This window comes from Sorex araneus, chromosome 3 (genome assembly GCF_027595985.1).
Source record: "Sorex araneus isolate mSorAra2 chromosome 3, mSorAra2.pri, whole genome shotgun sequence".
NCBI lineage: Eukaryota > Metazoa > Chordata > Mammalia > Eulipotyphla > Soricidae > Sorex > Sorex araneus.
The window spans coordinates 147,192,086-147,220,050 of record NC_073304.1 but is presented as its reverse complement, the minus strand read 5'-3'; the positions used below and the strand labels follow the sequence as shown (position 1 = coordinate 147,220,050).

The following is a 27,965-nucleotide window of genomic DNA, read 5'->3' as shown; positions in this document are numbered from 1 at the left end:
CCCAGAACGGATGACTGGTTGAGGAAACTTTGGTACATCTATACAATGGAATACTATGCAGCTGTTAGAAAAAAGGAGGTCAAGAACTTTGTAGTTAAGTGGATGGGCATGAAAAGTTTCATGCTGAGTGAAATGAGTCAGAAAGAGAGAGACAGACATAGAAAGATTGCACTCATCTATGGTATATAGAATAACAGAGTGGGAGACTAACACCCAAGAACTGTAGAAATAAGTACCAGGAGGTTGACTCCATGGCTTCGAGGCTGGCCTCACGTTCCGGGGAAAGGTCAACTCAGAGAAGCGATCATCAACTACATTGTAGTCGAAGGCCATGTGGGGGAAGAGAGTTGCGGGCTGAATGAGGGCTAGAGACTGAGCACAGCGGCCACTCAACACCTTTGTTGCAAACCACAACAGCTAATTAGAGAGAGAAAGCAGAAGGGAATGCCTTGCCACAGTGGCAGGGTGGGGTGGGGGGGAGATGGGATTGGGGAGGGTGGGAGGGACACTGGGTTTACGGGTGGTGGAGAATGGGCACTGGTGAAGGGATGGGTTCCCAAACTTTGTATGAGGGAAGTGTGAGCACAGAAGTGTATAAATCTGTAACTGTACCCTCACGGTGATTCTCTAATTAAAAATAAATAAATTTAAAAAAATAAATAAATAAATGTTGACATAGTCTTTATTTTGTCATCTCACTTGAAATCTGATTTAATTATATGTATTATCCGATGTTCACGCATCACATGTTATTAATAAGGAGTCTGTTGTCCACTTGAAAAGTGAACTCATGAAAGATTCTGAGCAGAAGGGAGCAGTCACCTGACACAAAGTTGAAAATGCTCCTTGGCAGTTGTGTGGAAAATAGACTCGAAGGCTGCAGGGCAGAAATGGGGAGAACCTAGGAGGCTGTGGTGGCATCTTGGCAACAGGCGATAGGAATCTAGACCAGAACCACAGCAGAAAAGAAAGGGAGAAGCGATGCTCATTTTTTATGTGTTTTGAATACTTTTTATATTTAAACAAAATTTAAAGATTAAGAAGAAGCTAAGTTTTCTGACAGGTTAGGAGTATGAGAGAATTAGAGTTAAGAGGAACTTCAGTGGGAAGTGTGGACAGTCATTGGTAGAGATCAGGATTTGATTTCAGGACGTTGAGTTTGAGGTGTCTTTATCTTCTAAATACCATAGGTTACTATTTTCAGTTTGCTTCTTTCTAAGGTATTAGGTCTTTTTACTTTTATTTTTAAATGTAGGGGTACTGCTATTTATTCATCATTGATATAGCTGATTGTACTGGGCATGAATTCCATTTTATTATTTTGTTTTTAATTTTTGTGATTGAATATCCATGAGATAGACCATTACAAAGCTATTCATTATTTGGGTTTCAGTCATACAATGATCCAGTACTACCCATCCATCCACTAGTGTACATTTCCCACCACCACCAATATCCCGTTTCTCTACCACCATACCCCACCCCACCCCCAGCCTCCCTCTATGCTCTCTCTATCCTTTTCCTTTTGTGCATTATGGGTTGCAATACAGGTGCTAAGATGTCATGGTGTTTGTTCATGGTGTTTGTTTCTTACAAATAAAAATGCATTCAGTATTTTTATTGGACAGTAAGGTTTGAGTAGCTTTTCAATTGAGTGGCTGCTTTGGGGAGTGGCTGTGACTGCCAAGGCTTCCAGAAGCACAGGGAGATGGGGGAAGGTAGCCGATCTCGATCTCAAGAAAGCCTGGAGATTTCAGTCACAAAACCCGCATACTAGAATTTTCAGCAGATTATGGCTTGGTGAGGTCTGTCCGGAGACTGTGGAGTAAGGCCGAGGGTACAACAGCAGTTTTGGATTGTGGGAGCAAGCAGCTGCTGGAACAGGCACCAGGCTGACAACCCCCTCCTCCAATTTTCCCCCATCTGTTCAGACTTGAGCAGGTCTGAGATTAACTGTGGCTTTTGATCTTTTTAGAGATTTATTTATGGGTCTCTGAAGCAAGGCCAGAAGTAGAGCTTACATAGTGGCACTGGAGTTGGTTTGTGGGGGTGACTGCCAGTGCTTCTATGAGTATTGGGAAATTGGGAGAGGTAGCCCATCCCAACTCTGACAAAAACTGGAGATTTCAGTCACAAAACCCACATGCTCGAATTTTCAGCAGATTATGTCTTGTGCGATCCATTCTGAGACCGTGGCGTCAGGCAGGGGGTATGGTGGGAATTTTGGATTATGGAAGCAAGCGGCTTCCAGGAGCTCTGTTTGGGTGGGCTCCAGGCTGACCTGCCCCTCTAATTTACCCTGGACTATTCATCCATGCAAGGTCAGAGATTAATTGCCGCTTCTGTTCTCTTTAGAGATTTATTTATGGGTCTCTGAAATAAGGCCGATAAATGAGCTTGTGTAACTGAGCTGGAGGTGGTCTGTGGGCATGGCTCCCACATATCTAACTTTTGTCCATTTAATTTCTTGCTAAAATTGGTCCCAAGTTGTTGGGGTTTGGTCAAAGGCACAGTGACAATTTGGGGGTACCAAGAAGCCTGAAGTCACCAGCAGGCTGCTGATGCACTTGCCCCCCCTCTTGTACAGGTTGACCTGCTGGCAGCAGTACACCCCCAAAGACGTTAAGTCTTAAGAAGGATTGTGAAGCAACTTAAATATAGATTCCATCTTGCTTTAGCTTTTTAAATCTTTAAGCCCTATTATCATGTAATTTGTCAGTAATTAGCCTTTATTGTAAAATGTAAATACTTGGCCTTCCTCAGAAACAACTCTCTTTTGACATTTACATAGTTTAGTGTATATAAAGCAATTACAGGGGCTGGAGCGATAGTAGTGAGTAAGGCGTTTGCCTTGCATGTGGCAAACCCTGGTTTGATTCCCAGCATCCCACATGGTCCCCCAAGCACCACCAGAAGTAATTCCTGAGTGCGGAGCCAGAAGTAACCCCTGTGCATCACTGGGTGTGACCCAAAAAGCAAAAAATGCAATTACAATAATCAGTATACTTAGAATAAATGATTTGAGGATTAAATATGACTGACTCCATAAAACAACTTGATAATGTTAGCATAAATATAAAACAGCATAGTTTGTAGTAGTTACGAGAGGAGTTACCAAAGTCATTATGTATTTTTGTCTTGTTTTATTTTTATTCTGTTTGGGAGACCACATCCAGTTATGCTCAGGGTTTACTCCTGGCTCTGTGCTCAAGGATCGCTCCTGGCTGAACCCAGGTCATCCACATACAAAGCAAGCACCCTATTGACTGGAGTATCTCTCCAGCCCCAGAGAGTGAGAATCAGAGGGTGGGGTATTTCAACTACAGTGAGTCAATTAGCTGGTTGTCAAGTAAATGAACTTTTATTCTGCTTCAATATTGTTCTAAAAAAATATTTCTTCATATTACCGTCCAACTAAGAGTCTTGAGAATGACTCTTTCTCCAAACCATCAACTCTTAGTTGTACCAAACTTTTTAAAACTTGACTTGGATGAAAATAACTCATTTTAAAATTTTCACTTCTTCTGGGGGAAAAGGCAGCTCAGATAGAGAAGGGACCACCAAGTAAATGGTGCTAGGAGGGCCCACTTGAAATGGGAGATGCAGGCTGAAAGTAGACTATAGACCAAACATGATGGCCGCTTAATACCTCTATTGCAAACCACAATACCCAAAAGAAAGAAAGAGCAAAAGGGAATGCCCTGCCATAGAGGCAGGGTGGAGTGGAGGGGATAGGGTGGGGGTGGTGGGAGGGATGCTGGGACTATTGGTTGTGGAAAATGGGCACTGGTGGAGGGATGGGTACTCGACCATTGTATGACTGAAATGCAAGCACGAAAATTTGTAAGTCTGTAACTGTACCTCACGGTGATTCACTAATAAAAATTTTAAAAAAATTTTTTTTCACTTCTTTTAGTGAATGAGATTGGGCATTTTTCATATGCATATTGGGTATATCACTACTTTGGATAAGGACATCTAAGATATATCTGAGTTTATTGCATGTGTTACCCCAGAAATTTGAGATTTGTTCACTTTTTAAGTTTATTTGCAAATCACCTTAGTTATGTATTTAAGAGTTACTCCATTGCCATCTCTCTTCTTTTATTTTATTTTAGGAATTATTTGGAACTTGTTGCAGAATCTATTCAAGACTGGATCACAAAAGAAGAAGCAAAATATCAAGAAATTAAAATGACTGAAGAGATCAGTAAGAACAAATCCGGTCAGGAAATGAAAATGTTCAGTGCCAGAACTTCTACTAGCAAACTTTACTCTGTTAAAAAATCTAAAAGTACGTGACTAGTTGAACATAAAATTCAAGATTATTATCTAGTTATTGATCAATACTGTGACTATTTCAGGGATAGTAAACAAAAGTTGAGTTACCATCAAAGTTAATGCGAGTCCCCACTTTTTTAGAAACTTAGAGTAGAATTGTTTTCCATTCCATGTATGATGAGATTGTACTGTAGTTGGGTAAAGCAATATTTGACCCCACTTTCTGCCAGATATGGATGATTTTATCCATTGTACTAATTAAATATGATGTTAAGGAAATGTCAGATGTAGTGCCTTCATTTTGGTAGGATTAATAGGTACAGCTGTGTAATACCAGTTGGTGATGCATGGGATAAACTCAGAGTCAGTGTATCTACATTAGAATATTTGTAATATACAAAAATGAATTAAGTGAAGATCTTCATTACAAAAGCCTAAAGACCAATTGTGGGTAGGAATCAAAAAGTAAATGAAAAGAAATTCTTGATTATTTGTAGCAAGGACTTGACAAGATGTTGAGATAACACTGTATTTGTTTTTGTTCTCTTCATTTCTGTGGCTTTAAAACTGCTGGTGGTAGGAGGAGGCAGTGACAGAGAGAGGATAACTGATAGAGAAGGGAAGTAACGAGGCAACTTATTTGGAAAATAAGGATATTTTACTGGACTTGAGCCCCGGAATAGATACAGATACCCTGTTCATCATGTGTTTAGTTTTAGTAGACAAAGTTGAGAGTGACTTCACATAAAGCAGTAGTGACATACATTTTGCAAAGTTTCTGTAACCTCTGCCATTTTTCAAACTATTTTGTGCTTGGTTGATTCCAATGTATTATTTTGAAAACTAAATTAATGCTGAATCATTTACCATCCACCATGATCATATATGTGTATATGTGTGTACATATATATTTATATAATGTCAATTATATAAATTGGCATTATTATATATAAATATTGTAATATATATAAATTATTATATATAAATAATTATATTTGTCTATATAAATATTTATACATATATAAGTATATACAATTTATCAGTTGGGCATTTTTTCCAATATGGGTGCACAGCTAAGACCTAGTATCTGGTGTAATAAGCCCAACATTTAAATAAGAGAGAATGGGGCTATGTTTTAACAATGTGTCTAGGATATGGCTTGTTCCTGTTGGTAGGAACCCCTCTGGGTTGACTGCCTTTCCCTTATTGTCTTCCTGAATAGAACCCAAATGTCAATGACTTTATAGATGTCTGTAGAGTCCAGAAAATAATTACCTGGGGCCCATAAGTAATTATACCCGGTAGGTAGAGCATGTTTAGGTTGAGGCCTCTCAAACGAGGAAATATGGAAATATTCAAAACAGAAAAACAACAATGACAAAGAAATAGGCTTCAATATAAAACAGAAAGTTAGATTTGCTATAGAATGACTGCATTCATTTGTGTCATATAAAAATATATATGTAGTAGAAGAATAACGTCCAGGAAAAACAGGGGTTAGGAGGACTGGTCAATGGGTGGAACTAACCAAAGTGTGTGTGGGGCTGAGGATAGGTAAGATAGAGAAGAGACCAGTATGACAATAATAGCTGGTAATGATCACGCTGGAAAAGATCTGAGGGTTAAAAGTAGGTAAGGGATATTCTTGATAACCTTTCATTATTAATATTGCAAACCACAATGCCCAAAATTGGGGGGGGGAGACAGAGACAGAGACAAAGAGAGACAGAGACAGAGGAGGAGAGAGAGAGAGAGAGAGAGAGAGAGAGAGAGAGAGAACAAAACTGCCAGGATTCAGAGGTGGGGGGTGATGGGCGGGAACTTGGGGACACTGGTGCTGGGAAATGTACACTGGTGGAGGGATGAGTGTTGGAATACTGCAAGACTTAAATTCAATCATCAACAGCTTTGTAATGGCATATCTCACAGTGATTCAGTAAAAATAAATAAATAAATAAACATTACATAATCAAATTTAAAAAGTTTTTCTGGTTATAGGTAAAGGAATGAGCAAAACAGAGCTTTCAGAACAAGAAAAAGAAAAAGAAAAAGAGAAGGATAAGATTTCTTTCGTTTTAGAAGGTTCTCTCAAGGTAATACAATGAAAGACAAATGACATGGTGCATATTTGTGTGATACAGTTATCAAACAATTTTTCCCATGAACTCTGAGGAATAATTGAATTGGTAGTGAAAGGTCAGTTTCTCCACCAAAGTCTTTCACCTAGTAAGTCTTAGCAATAGCACAGCGGGTAGGGCGTTTGCCTTGCATGCGGCCGACCCGGGTTTGATCCCCGGCATCCCATATGGTCCCCCAAGCACCGCCAGGAGTAATTCCTGACTGCAAAGCCAGGAGTAACCCCTGAGCATCGCTGGGTGTGACCCAAAAAGCAAAAAAAAAAAAAAAGAATCTGTGTCTTATTCATCTTTATTTTAACTGAAATTCAAGGGAATGTATTGTTCAAATTGGTGAACCATGTTTTTGCTGCAAATGTTTTGTTCGTATTTTTAAGTCCCACCCCCCCTTTTTACTTATTTATTATGGATTTAAAATTCTACAGAATTTAAGGAGTATAGCTTAACCTTCTAGAGGGTTAAGCCCCGACTCCCAAAGTTCACATCCCATCTAAAAGATTCTTCCACACATACCTCCCATCTCCTCTCTTTCCCTCTGGAAACTTTCACAGATTTCACAGAGTCTGATAGTTAGTTATGGTTTTTGTTTTGTTTTTAACAATTTTGCCTTGGTAATTTATATTTCACAGGAATAAAAACATTTGGCCAACTGGCCTTTCATTTCCTTACTTATTTCACCTAGCAAAATCACCTCAAGTCCATAAAGACACATTTTTGTTGATTAAGGCACAATTTCATCTTTTAAAAGGTAGAGTTATTCAAATGTCCTGTTGAATGTATTTATTCTGCTGCTTTTTAAGTCAGTTACTGTCAGAGTACAGCAGCAGGTACTCCTCTTGCAGGCAGCCAACCTGGATTCTATTCCTGGAGCCCAATACAGCCTCCTTTTCCCACAGTGATCCCTCAGTGCAGAAACAGGAGTAGGTCCTATCCTTCCAGGTGTGGCCCCCAAATAAAAACTAACCCAAAAAAAAAAGCCATCCATCAGTGGGCATCTATGTTGATTTATCTATTGTGTGTAATGCTGCTATGAATACAAGGTATAAGTATCTTTTCAAATCAATGTTTTTATATTCTCTGGATAAATGCCTAGGAGTGGTGTCAATGAATCATATTGCATTTCTTTCTTTAGTTTTTATTTTAGGGAATTTTATTATGTTTTTCATAGAGTCTGAAGCACTTTACGTTTCTACCAGTAGTGTAACAGGACTTATTTATCTCTACATCTGTGCCAACACCTGTTTTCAGTCTTTTTAAACATAGGTCATTATTACTGTTTGAGACAGTGTCATTGTGGTTTTGATTTGTACTTCTCTAATATTAAATATTGAATATTTTTTATGTTTCTCTGGGTCATCTTTGGGAAAATGTCTATTCAGATATCCTGCCCATATTTTTATTGGGTTTTTTGGGTTTTTTAATTGTTAAAATGTGAGATTTCCTTAAGTATTGTGGATATTGTCCACATCAGACACATGATTTGCAAAAATTTTCTCCCAATTGATTGCCTTTTCATTTTGTGCAGTTTTTTGTTGCTTTTGAAAAAACCTTTTAGCTGAGTATAGGCCCAGTTGGTTTATTCTCAGGTTTTTTTCCACTTGCCAACATGCCTTCCCTTCAACATGTGATCATTTGTAGAAGAGACTTTTCTTTAAAATACGGTTTTAACTCATTTTTTAGAGATTAAATCTGTGTAAAACTTCTGGGCTCTATTGCATTTCATCTTTATTTGTACCCGTTTTTTTATTCCAATGACACATTGTTTTAGTTGCTATTGCTTTGTAGATTTGTTTAACTTTATGAAGCATGATGCCTCTTTTTTTTCCTCTGACTGTCTGGGTTCTTTTTTTCCAGCGGGTTCCATATAAATGAAAATTGTTTTGTACTTACTTATAAAATGTCATCACTTTAGGCAAGATGGACATTTTAGTAATGTTAATTATGCCAGTCCATGAAAATGAGATGTCTTACTATTTCATATCCTTTATTTACTTTAACAATGTCTTGTATACAGTTTTCAGTATGGCTCTTTCAACTACTGTAAATTCATAAATTTATATACATTGATTTTGTGTGTGTGATACCTTTAAGGCTTTCTATGTTATATTACCATGTCCTTTGAAGATAATGAGAATTTTATTTCTTTTCTAGTTTTTTTCATCTTATATTATTTTGTTTTCTTTTTCTGAGGAGAACTTCCGAGTAGTATTGGGGACCACAATGCCCATTCTATGATCTTCTGGTGGCCATGTCCTGCTGGGGTTCAAACTCAGGTCTTTGTGCATTTTTTGCATTTGTCCCTGGTCTCTGAACTATCTCCCCAGTACCTATATATTTTCCTTTCCTCATTCTTCTGACTAGGATGTCAAAAACTGTGTTTAGTAAAAAAAATGGTAAAAATGGTCAGTCTTGGGCATGGGCAAAAAAGGTGATTCTTATCTTCTTTGAATCTAAGAAAAAAGATTTCCATTTTTCACCACTGAATATGATCTTATCTGTGGGTTTATCATTTGGCATTATTATGGTGAAATGCCTTCTTTCTACTCCCAATTTATTGAGGGTTTTTATTATAAATGGATGTTTAATCTTGATAAATGTTCTTTTTTTTCAGTATCTATTGATAGGACATGTGATTTTACCTTTGGTTTTTTGGATGTGATGCATTACATTAATGAATTTGTGTATCTTGAACAATCCTGAAATCCTTGAGATAAATCTTATTATGTCAGGCTGACTCTCCTATGGTGCCATTGCCTGCAATTTGTCAAGATTGTGTTATGAATTTTAATTTCAGTGTTCATCAGTTTGCCAGACTGTAGTTTTCTTTGTGCTGTCCCTTCAGATTCCGGTATTCCAATGATATCCACCTCATAGAATGTGATTGAGAGTGTTTCCCCTCTCTTCAGTTTTATTTTAAGAGTTTGAGTAGGATGAGTATTAATTCTTTGACAGTTCTGTATAAGTCACTGGTCAATTCATCTAGTTCTGGGATTTCAGTTTTTAAAAGACTTCATATATTGTTTCTCTTTCTGTACCTGTGATTCATCTTGTTTAACCTACATATTTCTTCCTAGTTGTATGATCACCTCTGGGATTCAGGTACCCAGAGGTGGTATTAAGGAATATTCTAGGTTATCTCATTTGTCCATGTAAAAATGGTCATGAGGGCTGGAGTGATAGCACAGTGGGTAGGGCCTTGCATGCGACCGACCCGGGTTCAATCCCTGATATCCCATATTGCACACTGCCGGGAGTAATTCCTGAGTACAGAGCCAGGAGTAACCCCTGAGCATCGCTGGGTGTGCCCCCTCCAAAATAGGCCATGGTTCCTTTCCAGCCTATCTTCTAAGGCCAAGGTTGATCTGGAAATCCCCCTTTTTTCCTTGGGGTTGAACCAGAAAACATTTCCATCAGCAGTGGATGGGGATATAGGGAGTATAATGAAAGAAAGAGTGAAGGGGAAAGGAAGAGGGGATTTAGAAAACACAGCAGGAGCTAGGTCAGGGGATTCAGGTACCCAGAGGTGGTATTAAGGAATGATAGAGCCAACTATCCAAACCAGAGTCAACAACACTGAAGTCTTTGCAGATTCCAGCAGAGACCCAAGAAAGGTGTCTACCAAGGAGGCAGACTCGGGAGTCAGGGTACGGGTGGGTGGGGAGGATATGGAGGAGAACCTGGAAACATTGGTAGAGGGAAGTTGACACTGGTGGGCTGGTGGTGGGATCAGTGCTTCAATATTGTATGTCTTAAATTCTGACATCTGCACTTATATGTTCATCGCAGCACTGTTTACAATAGCCAGAATCTGGAAAAAAAACCCGAGTGCCCTAGAACAGATGACTGGTTGAAGAAACTTTGGTACATCTATACAATGGAATACTATGCAGCTGTTAGAAAAAATGAGGTCATGAAGTTTGCCTATAAGTGGATCAGCATGGAAAGTATCATGCTAAGTGAAATGAGTCAGAAAGAGAGAGACAGACATAGAAAGATTGCACTCATCTGTGGAATGTAGAATAATAGACTAGGAGTCTAACACCCAAGAATAGTAGAAATAAGTACCAGGAGGTTGAATCCATGGCTTGGAGGCTGGTCTCTCATTCTGGGCAACTCAGAGAAGGGAACACCAAGTAAAATGTGGTTGGAGGTCATGCAGGGGAGGGGTGACGCGTGCCGAATGTGGACTAGAGACTGAACACAATGGCCACTTAACACCTATATTGCAAACCACAACACCTAATCAGAGAGAGAGAACAAAGGGTAATACCCTGCCATAGTGGCAGTGTGGGGTGGGGGGAGATGGGACTGGGGAGGGTGGGAGGGATGCTGGGTTTACTGGTGGTGGAGAATGGGCACTGGTGAAGGGATGGGTTCTCGAACTTTGTATGGGGGAAACATGTGCACAAAAATGTATAAATCTGTAACTTTACCCTCACGGTGATTCACTAATTAAAAAAAATTAAAAAAGAAAAAATAAATAAATAAAATAAAATAAAACTCAACTATGAATAGCTTTGTAAATCACAGTGCTTTTCTTAAGAAAAAATGTGTTAATTGAAAAAGATGGCCATAGTGCTCTCTCACAATCCTTTGTACTTCTTCTTATGCAGCTGTAACTTTGCCTCTGACTCTTTTTGATTTTTGTTTTTTCTGATTCTTTTTTCAAAGTTTTCTCTTGCTTTTCTTGGTGATCCTAATAAAGTGTTCATTCATTTTATAAATCCTTTCAAAGAACTAAGTCTTTGTTTTATTTACATTTTATATCATCTTTTGGGATCCTGTTTATTTCTGTTCTAACTTTTCTCTATGCATATTGAGCCAATGTCTTCAATTAGTTTACTTAATGTCATTATTTTTTTTTGTTAATGTGTCCGGTTGATCTTTTCTTTGCTTTAAGTGGTGTATTTAAATTACCTACTATAATTGTGTTGGTGTCAGTGTATCCTGTGAGATCGTTAATAATTTTATTTGGGTGTCCCCATGCTAATTCATAAATATTCCTCCATCCCTCTCAGAGAGCCTGGCAAGCTCCCGAGAGTATTCCGCCCGCACAGCAGAGCCTGGCAAGCTCCCCATGGCATATTTGATATGCCAAAAACAGTAACAACAAGTCTCATAATGTAGACGTTACTGATGCCTGCTTGAGCAAATCGATGAACAAGCAGATGACAGTGCTACAGTGCTATATTTTCTTTGTGGATTCCCCTCTTTCTCATTATATTACATCCTTATTTGTTTATAACCATTTAAAATTGAAGGTCTACTTTATCAGATATTAGAATAGCAGTTTGCCATTTTCTCTGCATTGTTGTGTCATCACACTTTGCTTCAGCATTTGACTCTGTGTCAATGATAGGCTTTATATCTTACTTGATATATCATTGACAGATTTGGATTTTTCAGTATCAAGTCAGTGTATCTTTTGATTAGTTCAGACCATTCACATTTGGAATAATTGTTTATTTGTGGAGGTTACTTATTGCCATTCTATTCCCTCTCTTTTATTATTTTGTGGTGTTCTAAAATTTTTAAATTTTTTTCTTTTGTTTCTCTCTTTTCATTTGGATGACTTTCCCTGATGAGTCTGTTTATATTTTTATCTAAGTGTCTCTGCTCCATATTTTTGTTTTGTGGTTACTATGGAAATTATACCGGTCTTTTTTGTAGTTATGATGATCTTTTTGTGCTGGTATTGATTATTTCTTGTCTAAAATATTATGTCATAATTTTTCTCAAGCAAATTTGATACTTTCTTGTTGATGCCTATTCATTCCATTTTTATTCTTTTTATTAGTCAAATGAAAAGGGCAAATTTTCTTTTGCCTTTTCTTTTTCCTGTACAAGAACATTTACGAATTTTGTATAATGCATGTCTGATAATGTTGATATAAATTTCTGTTCATCTATGAAAATATTTATTGATCATATTTAATTATTTTTCAAGGTAGAATATTCTTGACAGGTAGTTTCTATCTTGTATTATTGTAGATACTGTGACACTTTTAATCTGTAGTATTTCTACTGTGAATTCAATAGTCTGATTGAGAGTTCTTGAATGCTACCTTTTCCTCTTTTAGTATTTTCTTCTTTACTATTAACTTTTGATAACCATGGAGTGTCTTGATGTATATCTTTCTGCATTTAGAAAATTGGGTGTTGAGTCATCTTCTTGGACTGCCATATTTAATTCACTGTTCTATCACTTGTTATCCCATTGATCTTTGATTTGTTTGAGCGGGCACCGGTAAAGTCTCCATTCATCCCTGTCACATGCTAGTGTAGCCCAATGATATCTGCTCACTCCAGGAACAGAAAGAGCCTCAAACCATTTGTTCAGGGTTTTGATGAAGAAGTTTGACCATCTCATTGGTGGATGGCCACGTGGTCTTTTGACATCCCAAGGAATCCAGTTGGTAACAGCTTTAGTCCACCGGTCATCTCTGAATCCCATTACTTGTCCAGCCCATCTGATTTTGAAGCCTTGGAAAATGAGACAGCATCCCTGTTTCTTGACCGTCGATAAAGATTGGAACTCCAGATTCCTTCTCTCACTTGAGTAAAATGTGATACTCAAGGCATAGCTCTTTTGATTCCTCTTTGGGATACCCAAATAGCATTCTCATCCTGTTTTCATAAGGCCCAGGTCTCTGAGGCATACGTTAGTGCAGAATGAACAGTGGAGTTGAAAAGACGTGCCTCGAACTGGAGGTTCTTTGTCCTCTTAACCACTTCTTCAACACTCTTGAAGGCATTCCACACTACTATCTTCCTTCTGTGCAGTTATGGTGCCAAGTCGTTCCTCATGTTGAATTCTCGACCCAGGTGAAGATAACAGCTGCATTTGGAGATGTTCATTCCAGTGAGAGCAAATGGAATGTCAGGGACTAGTTCGTTTTTTCATGAACATTGTTTTGGTGAGATTCAGCTGCAGTCTGACCCTTCCACACTCTTGGTCAAAGTTGACGAACATTTGTGCCCCTTGGCTAATGTTTGGTGTTATTAGGACAATGTCATCAACTAAGTGGAGGTGGTGTGGTTGCCGACCATCTATCTTCACTCCCATTCCTTCCCATTCCAGTCATCGCATGATGTTCTCGAGGGTGGCACTGAAGAGTTTCGGTGAAATGGTATCACCCTGCCGAACCCCTCTCTTTATGTCAATGATCACTTCCTTGTAGAATGGTGAGATCCTGGTGGTGAGTCCATAATACAGCTTGTGGAGGATCTTGATGTACTGAGTTTGAACACCCTGTTTTGCTAGGGCTTTGATGTCTGCTTCAATCTCAACAGAATCAAAGGCCTTCTTTAAATCGATGAATGTGATTCAGAGTGGCATCTTGAACTCTTGCGAAACTTCAGTGGGTTTGGTCACTGTGTGGATATGGTCAATTGTGCTGAATCCTTTTTGGAACCAAGCTTGCTCACATGGTTGTCCTTCCTCTAGTGTTCTGCCTATTCTACTCAGGATGACATGAGTGAACAACTTATAGACTACGGACAATAGGCAGATTGGGTGATAGTTACCCATGTCATGGATGTCTCCCTTCTTGTACAATAGAACAGTCCTGCTGGTTTTCCATAGGGACAGAACCTTGCATTTGGACAGGTAGCATTTGAAGAGCCGAGCCAGTGTATTGACGAGTACTGGCAGCAGATTCTTCAGGTGTTTGGGTCTGACCTGGTCTGCACTGGGTACTGCACGCATCTTTACCGACAAAATGGCATGTCGGATTTCGGAAGGGAGGACATTGGGAATGACATATCCTTCCTGCGGAATTTGGTATATGGGCAGGTGGACATGGCTATCGAAGAGATCTGAGTAGAAGTAATGAATAATCCTCTCCATTGACCTTCTGGAAGATGTGATAGATACATCAGGACATTGTAGGGCAGTCATTTTGGTCTTTTAGTTGGGGAAGGACAGGCAAGCATTGTGAATACTTTTCCCCACTTCTGCCACATCAGCCAACACTGCTGCTCTTCTCTCTTTGAGGTCTTCCTCTATTGCTTCTCTGCACAGCTTTGTGAGCTTGGACATTAGGTTGTGGTTGCCTGAGGCTCGTGCCAAACCACATTGGCGAATGAACTCGAAAGTTTCCGAGGACAGGCGTCTGTTTGTGGCTTTCCTACTCTCAGCATTCTTTGCACAGTCATGGAGGTGCTGAACCAGTCGATCATATTCCTCATTGATGTTGTCAATGGTGGCATCTTCCCATGTTTCCACAATAGTGCCAAAGAGCTCCCATTGGTAGTTATTGTGGGAGTTCTCTTCTTAAACATTGCAGACCTTTCTCCCCGCTCTGTGAAGTAGAATTTTGCACGAAGGAGATGGCGGTCTGATCCCGTTTGGAATTTTGGGACAAGAGCAACATCGGTCAGGCAAAACCTTCAATTGAATATGATGTGGTCAATTTTGTTGTGGAACTGTCCACTGGGAGACTCACATGTCCAACATTTAGATTCGGCCTTCTGGAACTGTGAGTTACCGTGGATGGTCTTGGTTGACATGATGAACTCAGACGGTCTCTCAACCTGTTCGTTCCGTTCTAGGCCATGGGACCCAATGTGAAGTTCTTCGGGTGACCTTCTTGATCCTATCTTGACATTAAAATCACCGACAATGATCTTGTAGAAGATGTGGTCTTCTTTATAGAACTTCTCCAGCTCCATGTAAAACTTCTCGATTTCTTCTTCATTGTAGTTGAATGTTGGTTAGTAGATGATGAAGATAGAAACTGCTGACAGTGAGCTACATTTATTCAAGCGTAATTCACTACCTAATTCACTGTTAGGTTAAGAAAATTCTTAGCTATTATTTCTTTGAGTAAATACTGTTCTCTTGTTTCTTTTCCTCTGGCATTACCATTTTCCTGATAATACCTCTTCTAATCACTGTCACTGTATCACTGTCATCCCGTTGCTCATTGATTTTGCTTGAGCGGGCACCAGTAACATCTCCACTGTGAGACTTGTTGCCATTTTGGCATATTGAATACGACAAAGGGAGCTTGCCAGGCTCTATCGTGCAGATGGGATGGAATCCAATATTTCTCTGAAGGCTTGTTTATTTTTAATAAATCTGATTCCTCTCTCCTCTTCCATTTGAGTTATTAGTGTAATTTTACCTATTCTACTTCACTTAATTTATTTCTGTATGATATTGACTCTATTTATTCATGAGTTTTTCTTTTGTGGTGGAAGTTTTCTTTTAAATCAGCATCCAGCAACCCTGTTCAGAATATTTTTGTAGTTTACATACAGTTTAAAGACAGGTCAATGTTGTTGGAATATTGTATGACTAAAACCTGACCATGAACAGCTTTGTAACTGTGTATTGTGTATCTTACAATGATTAAATTTAAAAAAACAACAGGAAACATTAAATTAATGTTTTACTTTTAGAATACAGGGTAGTGACAGTCTTTGGGGAGTGGAAATGGGGAATGATTTGTAAGAAGCATGAGGAGGGCTTTTGGGGATTGGGATATGCTCTAATTTCTTGTCTTGGTGGTAGATGCCCAAGTGTTTGCTTGGTGCTAATTTACTGAATTATTTGTTTCCATAATATATGCACTTTGTTGTTGTTGTTGTTTTTGGACACACCAGCTATTCTCAAGGCTTGCCACTGTTTCTGTGTTCAGGGATCACACCTGATGGTGGTAAGGGGACCATGTGTGGTGCCAGAGATCAAACTTGGATTGACCACATGCAAAGCATTGCCCACTGTTCTATCTCTCCTGCCCTTGTATGCACTATTTTTGCATGTATGTTATAATTCATCAAAAACATTTAAAAAATACCATTTTAAATGTTTCTTAGGAATTCTATGTTTTTGGTTCCATAAGATTGATTCCAACATTATCACATATTAATCTTCATGTAGCCTTTTAAAATATTTTCAAAGAATATTTTATGTCTATATATATAACCACTCAGAAATTAATTTTTATTTTACAATCTAAGCTTCCTTGCTTATTTTTCCCATTGGACTTTCATTTTATTATTGCCAACTAATTAACTAAAACATCACCTCCCCCACTGAGTTGGCATATTGACTATGCCATATATTAAATATCTGTTTATTTTTTAACCCATTATTTATTCCTGTGAAAGAACAATACTCTGTTATGATTGTAGTAGCTTCGTTGTGTGAATTAACATTAGGTATGCAAAAGCTTATTTATTCATATCCTTAAGCATGCAACTAACCTCATAACAATGATGATCAATAATATTTAGTTAGCCTCCTTCTCTGGTTTTTTGATCATAATGGTGAAGCAAATTACACCACAGATCATTATGCTTAAATTTATTAAGTGTCTGTCGGTATGAAAATATATCTGTTGATTTTTCTCTTATTGGTATCATTAAAATAACCTTTGCAGTTCTAAAACAAACTTTACTTCTTCAGTGTTTCCTAAAGTTTATTTTTTCCTCTGTAGCGATTTCGAACCATGTTGTACTGATAAATATTCTGTAATAGTGCTCTAGGAAAAAAAGATGCATTATATATAAGTATGTATGATATGATAAATATGAAAATACTAATGTAAATAATGGATACATATACACATAATTTCTATTATATTTTTTTCTGGATGTAATATGGAGTATACAATTTACAAATACTCAAACATGCAGGGCTTCCAGATTCGTGTGGAAGCTGGAAGGCTGGCCTTCTCTGCTGGCTCCTGTCTAGATGTGTGAGAAGGACCCCAAGGCCAGACGCCATTGAAGACTTTCTCCCCTGAATAAGTATTGTTTACCAATCCCACACGTTAATACTAGTGGTAGAAACATGGGGTTCACTGCAGACTCAGCCAAACCAATGACTCTCCCCTTTGAAATCATGGGACCCAGCATTCATTGTCTCCCTTGCACCAATGAATCCTATTCCCTCCCATCTAGCCTACACCAGCAACTGCACTGGATCCAGGAGGACATCTCTGTCTTTAAGTGGACACCCATGTCTTTGCCTAAAGAGACCTCTCCCACCTGTCCCACCAGTCCTAGACGCCAGGGAAGCCCTGGCCCCAGACATTCCCACTGAAACTACCAGCATATAAGCAGACTTGGAACTCTTCTCCACGTCTACCTCCACAATTACTACCCATGAAACACAGAGTAGTGAAAAACCCAGGAAATTAACTTCTAAGTCACAAAGGGGTAAAAGTCCAGGAGTATCTTTAGGCCCATCAAAACCCTTGACACCATTTGAAGAGGACCTTAGAGCAACAGCTGTCATGATGGGAGAAGAAATGAAGAAAACTCTGGAAGAGAAACTTAAGTCAACTCAAAGGAAAACTGAAGCAAAATATTATTAAATTTTACATTTGTAGTTCTTATCTACTTCATGTATATGCTACAATGTATTAGCACAGAATTATTCATAATATTTTTAAATATATATATGGCTGTAAAAATAGTTTTGGAAAAAATTTACTCTATCAATTCATCATTGATTTACAAGTTTGTGGATTCCAGAAGAATTGTTTTATTCACCTGTGTGTGTAGGTGTCACTACCTCCACACCAAAAAGAGAGAGAGAAAGAGAGAGAGAGAGACCTATACCAAATATATGAGATTAAAAAAGAAACATAGTAAAGGAATAACAAGTGGTCAAAGTCATTAAAACTTTTTAAAGATTTTTGCACATAGAACTGATCTTACATGGGGAGTGTGGTGAGGGAGATGTCCTTGAGAGTCTGGTGAAAAGCAGTGGGTACCTTGATGATGGGTGTGGTGTTGGAATGATGGATCCATGAAAAGTGTGGTTAATAATATTAAATTCCAATTATCTCAATAAAAATTGTTTTTCAAAATGTGAGATACCTATACCTTTTAAAAAAAAGTCAGTTATGAAAGAGATAGTATTGGAGGACAGGGTGCAGAGGTGAAGGTAGGGAACTAAGAGTCAGACTATCAGTGACGTAAAACCAGTGGTGGAAAGTCTTCGACACTTTGGTGTTGGTGAAGATATAGTAATTTTGTATACCAAAAGCATAAACATGAGCACTGTTGTAACCATGTCACTTCAGTTTGTCTCTCTCTTCAGATAGATATGTATATGTATGTGTATTTGTTGTCTATTCAGATGTCCTATACCTGATCTCCCCAGTTATGTCTGTAGCCACTGTAATTTCATTAAACCCCTGATGCCAGACTACATGGGCATATGTGTTAAAAATTGCTATCACCAGTGCTTGCCTCCCTCCTTGTCTTTTCTTGCATCCTTTACCACCATCATTGATAGAATTATATTGTAATAATTTTTGTTTTCTAAGACTTCTAAGACTTCTAAGATCTCAGGGAAAGGATGAAATGAGAGGTTACTGAGCCCGCCCGAGAAATCGGTGATTAACGGGATTTCGTGATCATGATCGTGATTTTTTGTTTTGTTTTGTTTTTTGTTTTTTGTATCACACCTAGCAATGCTCAGAGGTTACTCCTGGCTCAGTACTCAGGAATTACTCCTGGCAGTGCTTGGGGGACCATATGGGGTCGGGGGATTGAACCTGGGTAGTTGAACCTACCCAGGTCGTGATTTTTTGTTTTGTTTTGTTTTTTGTTTTTTGTATCACACCTAGCAATGCTCAGAGGTTACTCCTGGCTCAGTACTCAGGAATTACTCCTGGCAGTGCTTGGGGGACCATATGGGGTCGGGGGATTGAACCTGTGTGCAAGGCAAATGCCCTACCTGCTATACTATCGCTCTAGGCCCTGTAATGTAATTTTTATATTGTTTTTGTTTTAAATAATGTTTTTATATTGTAATCAATGGGAAGATTACATTGATTAGGTGATTATAAAGGGATGACAGTGATACAGTGACAGTGATATTGTACTCATTGAAAAATATTTTATGCTTCCTATTTTATGGACACCTGACCTACCACAGTTTTTAATAAGCCATGGTTATGACCTAAATTGAGGCTTGTTCTCCTAGTGGGAAGGTTAAGAGGTATGGAAGCCAGAGAGAAGCCTAAAGCAATAGTTTAGGCTAAAGAAAGAAATAATTAAAGAAAGTGGTGACAGAGGGTGAGTGAAAAAGCTGAAGTTGATATAGCTTTGAAGAAAATTGGTAACCTTTAGTCAGAAGTTGACTGTGAGAGAGTTGAGAAGCCCCCCAAAAAAACTTTTCTGGTTCAGAATTGTGATTTGACAGAGATAGCACTTGCTGAAATCATGTTACGTGTCCTTTGAAATAAATATAAATAAAGCTTTATTTGCCTCAAAATCTTATTTATTTTTTATATATTTATAGGCATGGAAAGAAGAACAAGAACGATTAGCAGAAGAGGAACGTTTAAGGGAAGAAAAAAAAGCAGAAAAGAAGAAGGAAGTTGGTAAGAAGAAAGGCAAAGAAAAGTTAGACAAAGAAGAGACCAAGGTCCTGAGGAAAAAATCTTTTATCAAAGAAAAAAGTAGAGATGAGCCAATAAAGATCCCAGAATATGAAGAACTGCCTGATATCCCACAAGCCGAGGTCACTTTCCCGGTAAAATCAATTTTCTGAAAAAACTGTTTGGTCATTCCTAAGTGGAAGGGTTTCCAAAGGATTTCTTCTGGTTTCTTCTGGTATAAATAATCTCAGACCTGTGACGCACCCCTGGAATCACAGACCCTCTCTTATAGCCAAGCACTGATCTTCAGGCTCTTGAGTGAAATAAAACTAGGTTATGAAGGAGACCAAAGGTGGAAATTTAACATGAACGCATTTATTTAGGGTCTGGAGCAAATAAAGGTGCTTGCTTTGTATGAAACTGATGAGGGCTCCATCCCCAGCACTGTACCAGGAGTGCTCCCTGAGTGCAGAGCCGGGAGAAAGGCCTGAGCACTGAGTGGGGCCCCAAAATAAGCAGAGAAAAAGCTTTCATTATTATATGTAAATAAGCAACTGAAAAAGGTCAAAGTGGATGCCAATTGGTTGTATCTCACATCATAGGACCTTAAAAAGACCTTTGGTTGACTCAAAATTTCCCTTGATCAATTTGTGAAAATAATAAAGTGGTAAATCACTGTCACTGTCATCCCGTTGCTCATCGATTTGTTTGAGCGGGCACCAGTAATGTCTCTCATTGTGAGACTTACTGTTACTGTATTTGGCATATCCAATACACCACGGGTAGCTTGCCAGGCTCTACTGTAATAGAGTGGTAAAAATGAATAAAATGTCATTAGAAGAAAAGAATGAAAATACATGCTCCTGGTCTTTCTCCCTACTACTCTAAGCTAGTTGTCTATCTCTGCTTACATCAGGGTCACTCAAAACTCTATTAGCAAAACTTAGTAAAAACTCTTTCTATGCATTACTTTGTAGGGCCAGGCTGGGAAGTGTCTAGCCCATGGACCTCAGGCACTTTCATATTCATGTGGTCTGGTCATGTACATGAAGTGCCAGACATATAAGCTTCTCCAAAGTGCCCTCGGCTTATCTGCCTGTATTGTATAGGCCTGTGTGATATTATAAATACCAAAGTGGTCCTTGGCAGAAAAACTGTCCCACCCCTGTTCTAGAGAGTAAAACACCAAGACTCCTTAATATGTCAATTAATTTTTAAAACATTAACAGCTAATTTAAAATGATAAGTTAATTTTCACACTTTTTTGACGATATTACAACAATTTGACTTGAACCGGATTCTGAGGATGCTTCAGTGAACAGAGTATACAACCACAGACGGCTGTTCCTGATTTTTCTCCCTTTCCTTTCCTGTTTTTGTGATGACGAGGGGTCATACAGATGCTTGGTCAGTGCCCACACAGTTGGGTGTGATGCTTACCAGAGATTACTTTCTAGCTGTGGTGTTTGCACATGTGTTCACCAGGGAGTCACGATCTTGGTCATGCTGCTTGCACATAATTATTAGCTATTATGCTCATAGGGTGGGGCAGGGGTCGGGGGAAGAAAGAAGTTGTCCCCATTAGTTGCAGTGCCCACAGGTACCTGGCTGTGGTGCAGCCCAAAATTGCATACAGTATTGGGGACCACTGACAGCACAGCTGTCAGACACACACACACACACACACACACACACACACACACACACGCACGCACACACACAACAGCTTCAAGATCTCACTTGGCACATGTGAGCCACACTAAGGATCAAATTCATGGTCTCACACTTTAACCACAGTATAATTTCCCAGCCCCCAAACCTCCCTTGGTTCTGCCTTCGTTGTAGTGCCACAGGAGATACTGAAGGAGGACATGGATGCTAACACTGGATATTCCAAGTGACTGACTCACATTGATGACGTTTGATTTTTTCCAACTGTAGTTTCACATCAAAAATATTTTTTTTCTAGTTTCATGGTTACAATATGGGAGATACACCCATCCAAATCTCCGGGACAAAATATTATCTATATCCTTCAGATGGAGGACAGATTGAAGTAGAAAAGACAACATTTGTAAAAGGTACATTGCATGTTTCTAGTTTAGGGTCTAGAGCATAGAGGCTGGGGGCTTCTGCTTGTGTCATGTAGCAGCAGAGAAATTTCTTCTGGATCCAGAAGTCTTTGTTGGAAATTGTAGCCTGGCAATAAGCTGAGGAAATTCTAGTCTGGAATTTCCTTGCAAGAAATGTTAATTTCTCTCCAGCAGGAGAACTGATCTGGGCTTTCAGAGCCATCCCATGGATTAAAGGACCTAAGCTATATTTCACAGCTGATTGTCTGATAGGGAACAGTGACCTCTCAGATCTGTGAAGATGTCAGGAAGTAGGAAATGGGGACAGGCCTCTGTTGAGTGTACTCAAGATTGTGCACCTGAGCAAGGGCCAAAATGGTCCCCCAGCCCCAACCCTCTTTATTCCTATGGTAGCAGACCACCCCTTTTATCTCCCAATCATTCCCCCATCTTTATTTAACTTTCTCTTTATATGTGGTCTTCAGTGAATGTTTAATGAGGCAATAATTGCAAAAGCTAAATGTTGTGTCCTGTGTGAATTCATAACTCAAGTAAAAGCATTACAATATAGTGACTGCACATTGACCAGAAGATCACAGAAGTGATTTAATGTGAGAGGGATTTTAATATATCAGTATGCACATTTATTTACATTATCACATGTTTTAGCATTTAATATTTTGATGTTATGTCCTGCTTAGAGGATACAACTAGCAGTGACTAAAAGTGAAGCCCAGAATCCCATGAGAAAAGCACACAACTCAAGTTGTGAAATACTATGACATGTCTCAATAATTGACCCTTGTTCTTATCAACTGTTGTACATTCATGTAATTGTATATTTGTTCCAGATTGTTCAGAGTAAATGGAGCCTGAAAACTAATCCTATCAATTTTTGAGATATGCTTGCTCAAAGCTGAAAAGAAAAACTGGATTTGAAAAAAATTGGTAGCAGATATAGTATATACATATATTGAGTTATAAAAAATGGTATACTTGAAACCTATATCATATTGTAAATCAGTGTTACTTCAGTTGTTAAAAAAACAAGTTGAAAGGACAAATAATCAGTGAGAAGACTAGAAAAATTATGTGTTGAAGAAAATTCTAAACTATATCCACTAACAACTACCATAACATTTAGTTAACTCTGTTCATGGCAACACCCATTCACATTAACTATGTCATGAAGTTGAATACAGATTAACGTTAGCCTCAACCAATTTATTCACTGTGTCTTCTGTAATTCTCTGTTCCACTTAACGTTTTCTCCTCTGCTCCCTCCATTACACTACTTTGGAAATTCTCTCATTTAAAAAAATGATGGCGGGGCTGGAGAGATAGCACAGAGGGTAGGGCGTTTGCCTTGCACACGGCTGACCCGGGTTCGAATCCCGAATCCCATATGGTCCCCTGAGCACCGCCAGGCGTAATTCCTGAGTGCATGAGCCAGGAGTAACCCCTGTGCATCGCCAGGTGTGACCCAAAAAGCAAAAAAAAAAAAAATGATGGCATCACTAGGTTTTTTACCTAGTTTAAATTCTACATTGCACTATGTAGAAGGCATGTCAAGGTACTTAGGGTATATTCAGCCCATCTCTAACCCATGATTCTTTCTAGGTTCAACCTTTGTCAAAGTTAAGGTGAACAAGGACAAGCACAGTTTTGTAGTTCATTTAAAAGACCCTAAGGAAATTGTGAAAGAGGAAAAACAAGATTATGATGATATTTTAGATGAAGAGAAAGAAGAACAAAGTCTTGAAGTGGGTAAGATGCTGCATCTTTGTGACTAATGGAGATTGATATTGAACGTATCAGATCTCTCCTCTGGAAAGAAACTCTCCATCCATCACACTTAGCATGTAGAAATTTTCTATATATTCATGGGAATTTATGAATGTTCTGCCACTTGGCTTATATAATTCCCTACTGTAAAATACATGTGCATTATCTCTATAGGCTATCTAACTGGAAATAAGTAGACTTCTTACTTGATTTTGGCTCCCTGTCAGCATCTGGCTCTTCATTCTAGCCCTAGCCTGTGATTTTTTATGTCTTTATAGCAACATTGAGTTTGCAGTATTTGTTATAGCCTAAATTTTGTTTTATGCAGTTAATCTATAAGTAAGTTCTAAGACCTGGGTTCTTGTTACTTGTTTCCTACCCAGATTTAGCTTCAATCCAATATCCACTGCAAATGATGGGGTTTCTTTCTGTCCTCTATTACTTAGTTCTCCCTATAGAATCAAATTTCTTAGGTTGCAAGGGTACAAAAAATATAAATTTGACAAGAGTCTTGACCTGCTTGTAGATGTAATTGTCTGTCGATAAAACACCATGAAACTTCTTGAACATTTAACAAATTCAGGTAATATTAGCTAGAGAAATTATTTCTTGTTCAGTAAAACATGGATTGTATTTACAAAAGGAGGGTAATTGATTATAAATTTTTGAGACTAAAATTAATAATCAAACCAACTCAATCTTTATTATTACATTAGTATTACATTATGATCACAGCACTTTTCAAACTCGACAACACACTGTTTCACAAGTCTGAATTTAAACAAACTTCAGGAACTTAAAATTTAAAGTATTTAAATATACTTTTTTATTTTAAAACATGTTTGGTTTCTTGGGGCCAGATAGTTTTGGAGGCCTCATATGTGGCCAACCTGGATTCACTCTCCAGTCCCCCATATGATCCCCAAAGAACCACCAGAAGTGATCCTGGAGGATTAATTCCTGAGCACTAACAGGTGTGGCCCAAAAGTCTAAATCCTTAATTAAGGATTTTTAATATTTGTTTTATTACAAAACATAGAAAATATAAGAATGTTTAAATAAGATGGAGCAATAGCACAGCATGTAGGGCATTTACCTTGCACACAGACGACCCGGACTCTATTCCTCTGCCCTCTTGGAGAGCCCAGCAAGCTACCAAGAGTATCCCACCTGCACAGCAGAGCCTGGAAAGCTGCCCGTGGCATATTCGATATGCCAAAAACAGTAACAACAAGTCTCACAATGAAGATGTTACTGGTACCCGCTCGAGTAAATCGATGAACAATGGGAAGACAGTGCTACCTATAATTTTATAACCTAGCAGTAACAACTACTTATAAAATCTTTATAATCATAAATATTTTTGTTTATTTTTTAAAATATTCAAATTTTCCATAATATTCTTTGGTATGTACTTATATAAAATCATTTAATCATTTGAATGATTTTATAGATTAATGCAATTCATATATAATTGTATTTAGGTATATTTATGAATATGTGTGTATTTATGTATACATTTACATTTATTTGAAATTTGTTTTCTTAGCATGCTTAAGTAATTTCCAATTTTTATCCCTAAATTAGTCATTAGCCAAATTATCTTTTTTTTCAGTTTCAGTTACAATTTCACAAGAGTGCTCAATTTTTAGTGATCAGTATTTTATAACTCATGAATAGTTTTTACACTTTTTAAGAGTTTATTATTAAGTCTAAATCATTGTATCACTGTCATCCAGTTGCTCATCAATTTGCTCGAGTGAGCACCAGTAACATTTCCATTGTGAGACGTTTTGTTACTGTTTTTGGTATATCAGATATGCCACAGGTAGCTTGCCAGGCTCTGCTGTGCAGGTGAGATACTCTTGGTAGCTTGCCAGGCTCTCCGAGAGAGGCAGAGGAATCAAACCCAGGTCGGCTTCATTCAAGGCAAATGCCCTACCCACTGTGCTATCGCTCCAGCCCAAAATCTTAACCCATGAATAGTTTTTACACTTATTAAGGGTTGCTAAAAACAGATATAAAATAAAGTCAGAAAAAAAGGAAATGAATATGTGATAGGGATCATAGGAGGTCTAAGAAACTTGTAACACACATTTTCAGAAAATGGAAGTTCCTAATCTAGAGAGATACAGAGCAAATGGACAGGCAGGAAGGGAGAAAGATGGTGAGAGACAGACCTGGAAGCATTAACTACCTTTGCTTTCTTTCCTCTTTCACATCAGGGTACCACTCTGGATACTTACTGTTGATTTCGTTTTCAATTTTCTCCTCAAATGGGACACATGTTCGAATATCCTCTTAATGGTGCATATCACTAGATATCACAGATATCTTGCTCAATATAGGCTTCTAAATCATCTTTTTCCTTTATGGTTCACATTACTCCTCTGTTTTATCATTCTGAATTGAAATTGGATGAATCCTTCTCATCTGATACTACACTTGATCTTAGCCAAAAGGCCCAGAAACAATTGTTTCTCATTTCCAACTTCAGTCTAGAAAATTTTTCTTCAGTTATTTATTTTTTCTCTTCCATTTGTTCTTTTTTTTCCATCTGCAATACCTACAATTTGCATAAGTTTAACCTCTAAATCTCTTATCTACTTTATAAACAGCCATTAAGGGTTTATACTGGTTTTCAGAGAAAACTTCAAAATCTTGATTAAATTGGGGAAGTATATTTTTAAGCTATAGAAAATGATTTTTAAAACATCCTAAGTGTTTTAAAACAAAAGTCCAAGCTTCTTTGTCTCATATAATTTTTATATTTTTTGTGCACGTGTTGTTTTTTATTTAATTTTTGTTTGGGCTTTTGTTATGTATTGTTTTGTTTGGGGGCCACACCTGGTAGTACTCAGGGCCTACTCTGGGCTCAGATCACTAATGATGGACTAGGAGACCATATCAGGTGCCTAGGATTGAACCCGGATCAGCTATGTGCAAGACAATCATCCTACCTGCTATTGTTGCTCTTGCCCCTGTTTTTATATTCTTAACTGATATTCTTTCTGTGCACTGGGTTCCCTTAAATGGATTATTTCAAGATTTTGCTTCCATTTCTACCACCACATACTGTCATGGATAATGTATAAAGGCACTTCTTTTGCTACACTTTGATCTACACTAAGTACTATTTTTGTTCCAAGGATCATTTAAATTCCCCATTCTAAAAATTTGTCTTAGTAAGTCAGAATATTTTGAATCATTTGTCCTATATAGACTATCCTGCTGTATTGATTATATGAAAATACAGAAAAATGGATAACAGGAAATAAAACATCAAAACTAAAAATCCACAAAATCTTAATGTGTGTTTAAGTATTTTTATTTTAAATTATGTTTCACTGAAACTATTTTAAAATATATTTTGAGGGACTAGAGAGATAGTGTGCAGGTAGGGCATTTGCCTTGCACAGACCTCCCTTGTTCAATGGCCAGGCTTGCCAGGAGTGATCCCTGAGTATAAAGCCAGGAGCAAGCCCTAAGAACCAATGGGTGTGGCCCAAAAGCCAAACAAAATATAATTTGAAATGTGAAGACTTTTAAGTGGGCTAGGGGGAATTTACAATGTACTTCCAAATGTGGGAAAATTGATAATAAATTAATTGCTTTAATTTTAAAACTTTCATAGATTGTCTACCAGATAAGTGATCTGCAGTGACTATGTCATCAACGAGTTTGTTTTCTTTCTTCATTTGAACCTAAAACTCTTAAAACAAGGGTCTCCTATTTTCTTTCTAACTCCCCCTACCTCTAGCAGCCTAGCAGACACAACAGGGACTAAATCCTCAAGCTTTGTGCTAAATTTTGGAATATTTCTTTTCAATTAAATAGAAATAAACTTGATTTTTAATTTTGTCTTTTAGAAGAATTTGATGCAAAAAATAAAATTGTCAGCAAGTTTGGATCTTTTTCTGCCACCTTGGAAAATGGAATCTGCCTCTCAATAAGTTACTATGGATCAAGTGGACTAGCTCCAGGTGAAGTAAACACAACGGAGAGGATTGAGTGTTCTTTGTCCGGGCCTGTCTGCCCATCCTGTCAGCCGCTTGTTGGTATCAGGCTTTAACTAAAGCCCCTTCTTTCCTGAAGTGTGAAAACATGCATGTGTGTATTGGTGTACACATATGTGTATACACATACATGTTATGTGTGCATATATGTTATTTCACACATTAGAATAGTAGTAGTAGGGGCTGGAGCGATAGCCCAGCGAGTAGGGCGTTTGCCTTGCACGTGGCCAACCTGGGTTCGATTCCCAGCATCCCATTTGGTCCCCTGAGCACGGCCAGGGGTAATTCCTGAGTGCAGAGCCAGGAGTGACCCCTGTGCATCGCCGGGTG

General features: G+C 38.2%; 1 protein-coding gene across 1 annotated transcript in view; it reads left to right on the top strand.

Annotated features, from left to right (window-relative positions):
• Positions 1-27,965, top strand: part of SPAG17 (sperm associated antigen 17) — a 317,179-nt gene that overhangs the window by 183,831 nt on the left and 105,383 nt on the right. Inside the window, exons 19-24 of the mRNA XM_055132151.1 lie at positions 4,119-4,294; positions 6,280-6,374; positions 19,684-19,917; positions 21,732-21,843; positions 23,455-23,601; positions 27,489-27,602. Of these exons, the coding sequence (XP_054988126.1) occupies positions 4,119-4,294; positions 6,280-6,374; positions 19,684-19,917; positions 21,732-21,843; positions 23,455-23,601; positions 27,489-27,602 (878 nt within the window). The remainder of the gene's footprint in view (positions 1-4,118; positions 4,295-6,279; positions 6,375-19,683; positions 19,918-21,731; positions 21,844-23,454; positions 23,602-27,488; positions 27,603-27,965) is intronic.